This window comes from Gopherus flavomarginatus, chromosome 7 (genome assembly GCF_025201925.1).
Source record: "Gopherus flavomarginatus isolate rGopFla2 chromosome 7, rGopFla2.mat.asm, whole genome shotgun sequence".
Classification (NCBI taxonomy): domain Eukaryota; kingdom Metazoa; phylum Chordata; order Testudines; family Testudinidae; genus Gopherus; species Gopherus flavomarginatus.
Genome location: NC_066623.1, coordinates 18,421,801 through 18,434,019, shown reverse-complemented (window position 1 = coordinate 18,434,019; position 12,219 = coordinate 18,421,801). Strand labels below are relative to the sequence as shown.

The 12,219-nt window shown below is 42.7% G+C and overlaps 1 protein-coding gene across 3 annotated transcripts in view; it reads left to right on the top strand.

Moving 5' to 3' along the window:
* PPP2R2B (protein phosphatase 2 regulatory subunit Bbeta) overlaps nucleotides 1-11,039 on the top strand; it is a 254,358-nt gene extending 243,319 nt beyond the window's left edge. For all 3 annotated transcript variants that reach the window (XM_050962745.1, XM_050962746.1, XM_050962747.1), the window contains 3 exons: nucleotides 6,071-6,240; nucleotides 7,491-7,582; nucleotides 8,958-11,039. In XM_050962745.1, the coding sequence (XP_050818702.1) occupies nucleotides 6,071-6,240; nucleotides 7,491-7,582; nucleotides 8,958-9,237 (542 nt within the window). In that variant the 3' untranslated portion in view covers nucleotides 9,238-11,039. The remainder of the gene's footprint in view (nucleotides 1-6,070; nucleotides 6,241-7,490; nucleotides 7,583-8,957) is intronic.
* Nucleotides 11,040-12,219: the final 1,180 nt, after the last annotated feature.

Genomic DNA, 12,219 nt, shown 5'->3' with positions numbered 1-12,219 from the left:
ATGACTTTAAATTGTTGACATGAGAGAGAGAGAAGTGAAGGGCGGGAGGGGAGAGAAAGCGGGAGAGACTGAACCAGTTTATCAAACTGTGGATACTTTGAAACTAAGGGTAGTGCAGAGGTCACAGAGTCATTGGAGTGAATAACTCCTTGCCACATCCAATACAACTGGTGACCAGAATGCCTAGTGCGCTAGCAGTGGAAGAAGAGAGAAGTTTATTTCAGTGGTGAGAGTGTGTGTGCGTGTGTACGCACGCGCACATGCATGTATATCTATCTATTTCCATCCCTCCTGAAATGTTCTCAGCTGCAAAGGGTGGAGAAATCCACCTCGCCTCCCTTCTTCACTTTTCCACTTTTAATGGCCTCAGACTCTATATGACTGTTTAGCTGTCAAAATACCTCTGATGGTGGAGTTAAAATATTCTCAGCATAGCAAGCGCACCATGGAATGAATGCATTAACTCTGATCAGACCTCTCATGATCACCTGGTGGGACGCATGATGGCTTGTAAGCACTTGCCCTACAGTACCAGGAACTCAAAGGGATCAATATCAGCTTTATATCATTTTCCTCTTTGTATGAGGCTCTCTGTTGAGGGTTTGTCCAGGTTTTTCACAGTGTGCATCAGCTCTTACATTTCCAGCATTAGTGCTCTTAAAGCCTTCACAGACTGAACCCTGTCCTCTCTTCATGACTTCTTCCCTCCCAAGAAAGGTCCTACCCATTCTTCCTGCTGTATTTGCTACAATCGGCAGCATCTCATCCATGCACTCCCACAGGGGCTAATACAGAGGTAGACTAGTTAAACTTATCAGCAACCAAGACTGATAAAATGAACTGTTCCCTTTACTCTAAGAACTCTTTACCTAGGGAAGTTTTACCATTAGCAGGATGAAAGATCTTTCGGCTTGGAAGAGAAACTCTTAAGAGTCTCTTCCGCCAAGGAATGAGAGGGGATTGGTGCACAGGCCCACAAGTAACATATGGATCACCAGGGAGCCACTGGGAGCACTAGGACAGTATTTCTGTGTGAATGAGTGGTAGGGCACCCATGAGCCCCTCAAGGGACGAGTGCAAAGGAAACTGTGAGTAGCCCATGTAAGAGACTATATGGCCCTAGAAGACAAAGTCCTGGCTGGGATGATTTAGTTGGGGTTGGTCGTGCTTTGAGCAGGGGGTTGGACTATATGTCCTCCTGAGGTCTCTTCAATCCCTAATCATCTATGTTTCTATGATTACCCAGACTTCATCGAGCAATTATGTGCTTTATCTGCATTTCCTTTCCAGTCAGACTCTCCTTGACTGGTCTGTGCATGGTGGATAACTCATGCATCTTATGCAGTGCTGATGGTGTTACAAAAGCTGGACTGTGGCATCCTAATGAATCTGAAATACTGCGAAAGCTGGATGCCAAGTAGAAAAGGCACAGTGAGAACAATGTATAGCCTCAGCCTTCTAGGAAGTGTATAAAGGGATGGGGAATTGTATGGAGATTTGTTAATCTCTTTCCTAGGCTGCCTATATTTCTGCCCTACAGAGAGACAACTGATATTTTCCCCTCATATAGAGACATGATTGACAATTTCCACCATAATGGGACAAAACTGGCAATTTTCCTGTAGAGCAAAGCAGGTGACAATTTTCCTTTGGAGAGACACAAGGCAACAATTTTCCCGTGGAGAGGCAGCGCACTCCCATGAAGAGATGCATCTGACAATTTCTCCATAGATACTCACTCAGTCATTTTCCCCAAGGAGGGAATCGTCCAGCAGTATTTCCCATTTAGACAAGGCTTCACGTGGGCAGTGTCTTCGATGCAGCTCAAACGAGAGCTGAGCTGATCGCTGACCAGGCCTTAAGCAGCCCTCTCCAGCTGGCAGTTAGAGAGTGCAGTATTGAACCACTGTCACTCTAATGTATTTCTTATATGTATTAAGCCATGTACATCAGCACTTAGATGCTTTTGAAAATCCAACTAGGCACCTACCTGCATTTTTAGGGGCCTAAATACCTTTAAAATCTGGCCCTGAGAGCTGTCCTTTTCCTTGAATTTTAACATGAATTGAGATCCCTTAGCTGTTTCAGAATTATACTATGAGCAATCAGTATTTCTCTCCTGAGCTGTGAACCTTTCCCAGTCCCTCTACGTAATATAGAATGAGCTCCTGTTGACCAGAATAATAGGCCAACAAGACCTCAAGGAGACAATTAACTAGCCCCTTGTGCAGAATCTCCAGAGGAGGAGAAACAGTTTTGACTGGACTTTCCGTGCCGTCATGATTGGCCGTTTGGGTCAACCGTCCCCCTCCTCTTCCACCAAGTTTCACTCCACACCTGTCCCTCTTGCTGCCTTCTCCCTGCCCTATGGCCTTCACATGCCCTTCTAACTAACTCTTCTCCCCCTTCCCCAAACAATCATGGAAGAAACATGCCATTTGCTGCCATCACACTGTTCACTGTGCCTGTGCATTCCAGTCCTTCCCCTTCCCTGCATCTGTCCTGTCTATTTAAAAGAAACAGCCTCTTGCACCATCCTGGCTTCTTTTCACAGCACAGAAAATGTTTAGCATTTCCAGATGTTGCCTCTCCTCTGTCTTTACTTGCTGTGATGAAATCTTTTACCTGAATGGAAATCAGTTGTCTCCAATGGGACTCCTTTGTTACATCTGCACTGAGGGGTGACATTGCACCAGATATGCTGGGACAGGCTTGAATTAGTAATTGCCAATGGAATCGCCAAGGAAGCCAATTGTTGTGGCAGTATGGAATCAGAAACTGTGAGGCTGTGCTGAGTGGCAAGGCCTCCTGTGGTCTCTGGTAACCATGGGATTCATAGACTTCTACGTTTCCAGTCAGCATTGGTTATTTATTGTGGTTAAAGTTTAAATGGAGAAAAGAGCATAACAAAGTCCTCTGTTGGTGCTGATCTTATTTATTGATGAGTAAACCTCAGTCCAAGTAGTGGGTTTGAAGCCGCCTTGCAACAGGATCTTACTGGAGATCGGCTGAATTTCAGCAAAGATCCAGAGTTCAGGGGTCTTTTGGCCCCAGAATTTTCATTCAGGCCCATCTCTAAATCTTTTCCTGCTTCTTGCAGTTCTGGTTTTCCAGCCTATCTGAGAAGTGACAGGGTCTCAATGTTGCAGACATAGGGACTTGTTTTACATAAAAAAATTTGGTCCATACTTGATTCAAGACATTTGGGAATTATGGCCTCTCTTGTAAACATGACTGGACACTTCCTTTGCCCCACGTGCACATTTCCTCATTCTTCAGCATGGATGTGCCCCATGGTGGAAGGTGATGGAGACATCTGTGAAAGTAACAGTCCTCCCTGCTTCTGAGGCTCCCATTTTCTGGGACGCTCATTAGGGCATTCGGGAGAAGTAGACGCCTGTCACTTCCTTGGGCTGCTCTGAAGTGCACTTTTCCCCCTGGCAGCAGCTTTTCATCTGACTTCAGACCTCTGGAATGAGGGCAAGGTTGGCACAGCATATACAATGGCTGTTGAAGATTGGGGTTAAAAAGATGAGCAGTAAAAAAGGCAAATGTAATAACAGTAACAACCTGTACAAAAAGAGCATGGGGAAAAGCAATGAAGTAGATTTTGACATTCAGGCGAGGGGGAATCTGACTCCCAAGAACAATAGCCTGTGGAATATTCAGTTCCTGGTGAAATGTATAAAAAATTTGCCTTATTTTTTAACATCACCATTGTCTTGTTCTTGCTGGTATTTCCCATTCATTCATAGTATTCTTCAGATATTCCAGGGCTTTTTCGTTGTTGCTGTTTGTAGTTTTTGACCTTTCCCAGTTCTACAGCATCAGCAATAATTCCTCCTGCTTGTGTGCTATAGATTTAATACTTCCAGCATTGACACAAGCTCATACACGTATGTACACGCTGAATGGAAGTGATGCAGCCATTAAAGAGAGCCTCATGAAGTCAGCCCACCTGATGCGAGCAAACCCGTAATTATTACACCAAAGACATGAGCTCTCTGCAGACCAGCTCAGATCTTTTATTTTCTGTTGTTGTTTGGGTGTTGGTTTTTTATTTATTTATTTAAAAAAACCTGCAGGTCAGCAGAATTCCTGCTGGCGATTAAAGGAGCCCAACTTGGATCCTGCTGTGAGCTACACCATTTCTGATTTGTAGAGAGATCATTTATTCTGGCACTTCAGGTGATTTCCCCGCCCCCCCCCCATCCTACTCCAGAACTCAGGAGCTCGCAGCCCAGCACTCAGATAGGGGATAATAACATTGAACAAATGTTTGCACTTAGTATGGTCTTCTGAAAGTCAATCTCTGGCAGCACTTTTTGTGGTACATGAAACAGCCAGGCTAAGCCACTTATTTTCTAGACTGAAGGTGGGTCTGAATGTTAGCCCAGCTGTCGATGGAACAGCAGTGGAGGGGTTTTTATAAAAACAAAACAAAAGCAGTGCTAGTGAAAGGGACTGGATGGAGACTGAAGTCCTCTCTTCAACCACGGCACAAGGGTAGCCCGTGCAACAGCAATACAAACTTGCACCGTGACACCCTGCCTCAACCCAAACCTGTAGTGACCATCTGTAGAGATGGATCAGACCTGATAGATGGCCCACTCAGTCCTCAGCCTCTGTTGATGCCACCAACAAGAATCCATATGTGATGAGGGCCACTAGTTCAGGTGGTTTTGAGAGAGACACATGTTCTGCTGATGACAATTAGAAATTTAATTTTATAAATGGGCCCCAAATTGCTGAATTTCATTGGTCGTCTTTGTAAACTGCTCAAATTGTGATGTATTCCGGGAGTAACAAGATTAATTTGTATTTTTGCAGTAGCTGTGAAATTTTACATTGACATCCAGTTGCTTATCACTTTGGTTTTCAGCAAGCAGGAATGGTGTGTAAGGCTTTACGTTTTTGGGCTAGGGTTGCATTGTTGATACACTGATCTCCTATGGTCCTTCTTGCTCATTGCACTTATTAAAGGTGAAGTAGCTTCAACTATGCAGGTTAAAATCCTTCAAATATGGGCATTTTGCCTACTTTATGTCTAATCCAGATCCAGTATAAATGGGGATGCAATTCCACTGACTCCAATCGAGTTGCATCTGCTTATAGCAGAGCCATTTTTGGCCCTGCAATTCTGGTGTTCTCCACCTTTTGGATTCCTTCCAGCTGTGCAGTCAAAGTGATGCCTCATTTTGTAATGCTGCATTTTAATTTAGGAAATTAATATTTTATAGTGCATGATTTATAATGATTGCACTGTAGGGTGCCTTACACGTGAATGATGAAATGCAACTAAATAGTTCAAAACTGTCAGACAAAATTAAATGGTGAGAAAGCATGACAGTCTCACTGGTCATTGCATTTCGGTGCTAGACCTTTGTGCTGAAAATGTCTCTCTAAGATCTCAGAACACCAACGCCAGCTTTTCCTTATCATGATGTAAAGAGGCAGAACTCAAGGGAAAAAATGAAGTTTCACCTCAAAAAAGAGCCAAATATGCAAGGTTTTAGTGTCGCACTGACACCAACATCAAGGATCCGGCTCAAATGCTGAAGGGTTCTTAGGAAAAAGTAGGGACAAAACTGAGTTGGCTCAGATTTCCCTTCTTTCTCTCGATATTTTAATGTTGCATATTCAGATACCGATATCAGAAGAAACTTACCCTGTGGGCTGGTTGGTTAAATGAATATCCATTATGGGATTTCTTGCACCTCCCTCTGAGGCATCAGGTGCCGGCCACTGTCACAAACAGTTTACTGGGTTAGATGAACCTCAGGTCTGATGTAGAATGGCAATTCCTATGTTCCTATTCTTTTGTTACAGTCCTTTCTATACAGGTACAGTCACTGATTTGCCACTAAATACTGTCCAAACAGACACATTAGATCATTCCAACTGGCCTTGTTAGCCCAAGCCCTGATTCAGGAAAGCACTTAAGTTTAATCACATGCTTACATGCTTTCTTGATTTGGGGCCCCAGTGCTGCATGAACAGTCTTCCTCTAAGATCGTATTGATTCAGCTTACAGCATGTTTTATGTTGCTGTTTTTCTTTCGTTCTGCAGTTTTTGAAGAGCCTGAAGACCCAAGTAACAGATCATTTTTTTCTGAGATCATCTCCTCAATTTCTGATGTTAAATTCAGTCACAGTGGAAGGTATATCATGACCAGGGACTATCTCACTGTCAAAGTATGGGACCTGAACATGGAGAACAGGCCTATTGAGACATACCAGGTATTTCATCTTCAAGGCTGATGGGCAAGAGACATTTAAAACTAAATAGGAACAGTTGTAGGGATTTGGAATAAATGGGAAAGGACCAGATTTCACCTTTCAGTGATGGGTGCACAAGTTTGTGATAGAAAGGATTAGGGTAAACATACAAAGTATAAGAACCTGCCCCTGCTCCCACAGAAGTTTTGCCTGTGATTTCAGTGGAAGCATATCTATAAAATATGAGCTTGAGTGACTTGATAAATGATAACCTTCTTGATTTTTTTTCCCTTTTATGATTTTGGATGGATTGGTAAAACTAATTTGGTGAAGGTGAGGAACTGATTTTCAGGCATATTTTGGACAGGTGTTGTGCAGAGTGCCCCAGCAGACCTTCCTTAATTCAGACCTGCAGCACCAGATACCATTCCAATGCTGAGTCCCTTAACACAGACCTGTCACTGTACTTCAGCCCACTGGGGACTTGCGCCATCTTTAAAATGGTAACATTCATTTTTCATAGGCTGGACTGTAAAGTGATTGAACGTGCATATACAACAGAACACACTTAAACACTCCGTCCAACTCCATTTAGAGAACACAGTGAACCAGTCAATATATCCCTCAGTGCCTTTGTTTGAGGATATATTAAGTACTGCAGGAGGAACAAACCTCACATTTGTAAGGCACTGGGCTATATAGGTGAAATGCAGAACTAACAAGCAGTGAGTAGATGTTGAAGGTGCAATGCTGACAAACTGGCTATGCTTTTTATGCGTTTTGGATCTTTGATTGTTAGAGGTACATGTGCCCAATGGCCTGTGATGGGATCTTAGATGGGGTGGGATCTGAGTTATTACAGAGAATTCTTTCCTGGCAGGTGAGTCTTGCTCACATGCTTAGGGTTTAGCTGATTACCATATTTGGGGTCGGGAAGGAATTTTCCTCCAGAGCAGATTGGCAGAGGCCCTGGGTTTTTTTTGCCTTCCTCTCCAGCGTGGGGCGCGGGTCACTTGCTGGAAGATTCTTTGCACCTTGAAGTCTTTAAGCCATGATTTGAGGACTTCACTAGCTCAGACATAGGTATGGGGTTCGTTGCAGGAGTGGGTGGGTGAGATTCTGTGGTCTGCATTGTGCAGAAGGTCAGACTAGACGATCACGATTGTCCCTTCTGACCTTAAAGTCTATGACTCTATGACTTCAGGTTCTAGCAGAACTTCCACAAAGCACAGTCTTGTTTTCATTCCACCGCCTTGTGTCTTTGCTGTTAGGTACACGATTATCTCCGAAGCAAGCTGTGCTCGCTCTATGAGAATGACTGCATCTTCGATAAATTTGAATGTGTGTGGAATGGGTCTGACAGGTGAGATGCATCATCATGAATTATAAGAGGGGATTTTTCTCTGATGGTTCCCCAAACCACCCATTGTATTATTCGTTCTGCACTCAACATGTGCTGTTAGTGGAGGGTATGCTTTATTTTTCTTACATGGCAGAGAATTTGAATTCCTGTATTAAGTGCAAAATGTAACGCAATCTTAACCACAACTAGTATGTGCATAATACTATTGGCTCTTCTCTCCCTTCTGCTCTGTAGTTCTTTCACTGACTGCTTTGTGGGTGACATGAATGTTTGGTGCACAGTTTGGAGTTCTTTTAATAAATATATGGATAGAAACAGAGACTGGCCTAAACCAGAACCACATGTTCAAACTCCTCCAAATTTCAGTCATTATTGGGGGTGGGGCAGTGCTGTCAGATACAAATCATTCTATGTGAATCTATGCCTGAAGTTTTGGTACCACATCATCCAAACTTTCTGGTCCTGGTTTGGATGTGGTTGAAATCTCAGGAGACGACTTGTTCACGTGGAGGTTTTGGCTCAAGAAGATGATGATATAGCTTGGCCCAAAATTGCAGAAATTCTTGCATTAGTCACACCATTCAAGGTGGCAGGAATCAAGTAGGATTACCTGATCTTGTATGATTTCTGCAATGGTGGGCCAAAATCTTATGCAAATTCAGCACCCTCAGAACATAAACCCAGGATTAATTGGGCCTTGAGCCCAAATCCCATATATAATCTGGTTCCAAACAATGCCTCCTGGCCCCATCAGTAATTTAAAAGGTTGTGCTTTTTTGCCTTTAATGATGGGTGAAATTCAGAGTACAGGTCAGAAAAAACTCATGTTGAACTATGAGATTCTTATTCAGTCTGTACTCTGGAAGAACTCACTGACTTCCATGGGAATTCTCCTTGCATAAGTAACGAGAAAAGACTTGATGAGATGTGTGGGCTTATTTAAATATATCCAAAGATCTTTGGTCTGATAAAAGGAATGGAGTTCTCCAGAACTTGCTGATACTGGCTGGTTGGAAGTCCTGCAAGAATAGCCTTTATCAATGGACTTCTCACTCATCCAAGCCCAATAAATATAGAGGCATGAAAAAAAATTAAAAACTCAAAGGAGAGTTAACAAAGTCATTCCTACCCCTTGGGGAAGGAGGAAGGCCGCCATCTTGAGGTCAATCTCTCTCAAACCACTATGGCTAATTCAGGAGTGACATTGTCTCTCATCGTGTCCTTATTGTCCAGAAGGATAGTGAATCTGATCTGATGCATCAAGAGGGGAAGGGAGAGTAAGACAGAGAAGCTTGAGAGGCCCTAAACTCTAGCTGCTGTGCCATCCTCGTATGGCATAATTAACTCTCATCTGTTCTTTCCACTTGCTTCACAGTGTCATAATGACTGGCTCCTACAACAATTTCTTCAGAATGTTTGACCGCAACACCAAGCGTGACGTAACCCTGGAGGCCTCTAGGGAAAACAGCAAACCTCGGGCCATACTCAAGCCCCGCAAAGTGTGTGTTGGGGGCAAACGGAGGAAAGATGAAATTAGTGTGGACAGTCTGGATTTCAGCAAAAAGATCTTGCATACAGCTTGGCATCCTTCAGAAAATATCATTGCAGTGGCTGCAACAAATAACCTGTATATATTCCAGGACAAGGTTAACTAGGAGGACAAGTTATTCTTTAGGAATCTCATGTACAGAATATTAGTAAACACAAGTTTTAAAATGTTTCTTTTCTTTTACCTCCTCCCTGTTCATTTGTTTAATTATTCCTCTGCAAATAATGTGTAGAGGCATGCAAATAGATTCCAATATCCCCTACCTCCCACTCACCTTAAAGCAATGGGTTGGCAAACCCAGTAGGTACTGGTATCATGGTTTTGTTTATTTATTTTTTTTAAAAGAGTTGAGAGCTAACAGATGTAATGATCCCTTCAATAGCTGGCTTGGATTTCTGATGTTTTTATTACATCCAGTACTCTTTGGTGGTTCCTAGTGTTGTTTGGTTCTAGACGTCTGCTGGTTTAAATTGAGGTTATTACTGTAGTATGGTATTTAAAAATGCAATTAAGGTCAGAAAAGAAGGTGTGTGTGTTTGTGTTTTGTTTCTAATTAAGCAACTCCAGGGTTCTTTTAGTATCATTTGAGATATTCCACTTGCAGAATGATGATGCCCTTGCCAATGTTTTTTTTTAAATTTGCCTTTTTATTCCTACGTTTCTCTTTTCCCCCCACCGTGGAGACAGTGAAACCAAACATAAAATGGAAAGATCAGATTTGCAGTGGACAGGTTTAAGATTGTTGGGGAGGGGAAGGTAGGAGAGAAAGATGAACTGTACACTCTAATCAAGGCTGCTACCTTCCTTCTTCACATCCCACAGAAACTCTTAAGGATTTGGCTCTGCAGATACTGTGGTGCCTTTTTTGGTATATGACATACCTTTATAAATAATGCTTCCAAAATGCATCTATTGCAATCCAAAATGAATCTGGGCTTTTCATTTGCATTTCCTGTGTTTTGCTTTGGTCATTTTTAATTGTTCTGTTTTAATCTCTTGCATGTTATGACTGAGTCTCGCTTTTCCTTTTTTTAAAAAAAAAGTATTTATTTATATTTGAATGACAAAATCTAAGTTACTAATTTATGGCATTGTGAAAAAAAAATACAACCACCATCACATACTGCTTTCTGCACCTGACTGCTTTGAAGAGAGGGTGTCCATGGTTCTGTGGTATAATAGTAATAAATCAGAGCTCTTCCTCTTTGCATGGCAAGGCTGCCCCTAAGGATTACTCAGGTCCCTTCTTTATCTGAGCAATTGTACAATATAAAACTGAAATTTTATTCAATCTGTAGGTGGCTACATGGTGGTCAATGTGCTGTGCATTCTTGCAGCTTGTGAACAGTGGGCAAAAGAGACAACAGCTGTGATTGTTGCAGTGAAATTTAGTAGATTTTTTTAAAGGCAAAGCATACTCTTTAAAGCCTCTTTTATAAGGCATGAGTTGGATTTCCAGCATGTCCTGCAAGACTTACCAAGTCTTATACCTTACGAGAAAGACTGACTTGCCACTTACTCAAGGGACATAAATACCATAAGGAAGTTACACAAACTGTATAGGTACTGGGGACCTTCACTTAATATCTCTGGGGCAGGAGGAAGTCACTGTTGAAGTACTTGGAACCAAGCTTCTAATTATTATTTAACTACTTAATACCCTGTCTACTGTTCATGAGACTGCTCAGGATAGGAACAGATAAGTTTGCCTTGTTTAAAGGAATGATTACAAGGAAAAAAAATATGCTGGCTTGTAAATTTATTACAAAAAATGGCTTTCAGGAGTAACCTGTTTTTTAAAATGAAGTGATTAAAAAATAGCAAAAGTAAACGTCTTTTTTTTTTTAAAAAAAATCCTGTAAAGAGAGCCTGCACTCTGGCATCAGAAGTAAAATTGTCTCGAATGTGTTTTGGTGTGGTTTCACTGATTGATGTGATTTCTAAATGCTGCATGAGCTTAAACTTTTAATGCCAGGATTGTTCCTGGGGAGACTCAAAATCAGCTGTCTGTCACTCTCTGATCATGCTGTTGGAAGTGCTGCTAGACATGTCAGAGGGACCTAATAAATCCCCCTGTCTTAGTGAATGTGTGAGTAATTCGGTGGCAGGGTGGCTTGGAGAGTGGTAGTGGGAAATAGAGCCTTTCACCTCCAATTTGCTGGTTGGTCTCTATCCCAGATCAGTACAGGCTTGATCCTGCCAGTGGCACAAGGGGTTGTGCTACTGCATGGATGGGATCCACAACAGTGCTGAGTAGTGTGGTGACCCAGTTGCATCCAGTGCAAAAAGCTTAGCTAATGTGCCAACCATATAGCAGAAGCGAGCTCAGAGAGGGCAGAAGGGATGTGGTGATGGGTGGAGTCAAGGCATGGCACCACAACTGCAATGGAAGTGCATTCATCAAAAAGATGCCCCTCCCCCCACTGCCACCAAATTCCCTTATGCTCACTGGTTGCAAGTAGAAGGGTAGGCAGGGCAGCTGCACCACAACACAGTGGTACTAAATATGGCAGCCATTCTTAGCTTGCTCCCTCTAGGATGCAGGGAATCCTAAACCAAGATGGCATATCAGTGGGGAAAGCCATCCCTTACAGTCTAATCACACCTGTAGGCTTCAAGACCAGCCAGGGAATGAGGTGAACGCTGAAAAACAAACCATCCTCAAGAAGATTTGACAGAACTTGATCATATCAAGCTCCCTGTGAGTCTGCTTCTGTCTTGGCATGATTGCCATTAACCTTTAGTAAGCACCCAAGAGAGGCGTGTTGGTGAGAGACAAAGCACAGAGCACTTATTGACTGCCAGCATGTGGCTCTGTTTGAGGCTTCTAAAACTCCTGGAAACCTGTACAACCACACTTTCAAAAGGGTCTGCTAATTACAGGGGCCTGATTCACCGATGAGCTGCAGTACCCATTGAAATCAATGGTAGCTGTTCATATGGAGTGAGAAAAGAATTGGACCCAATCTCTCTCTCTCTCTCTCTCTCTCTCTCTCTCTCTCTCTCACTCACACACACACACACACACACACACACACACACACACACACACACACACACACACACACACACACACACACACACACAC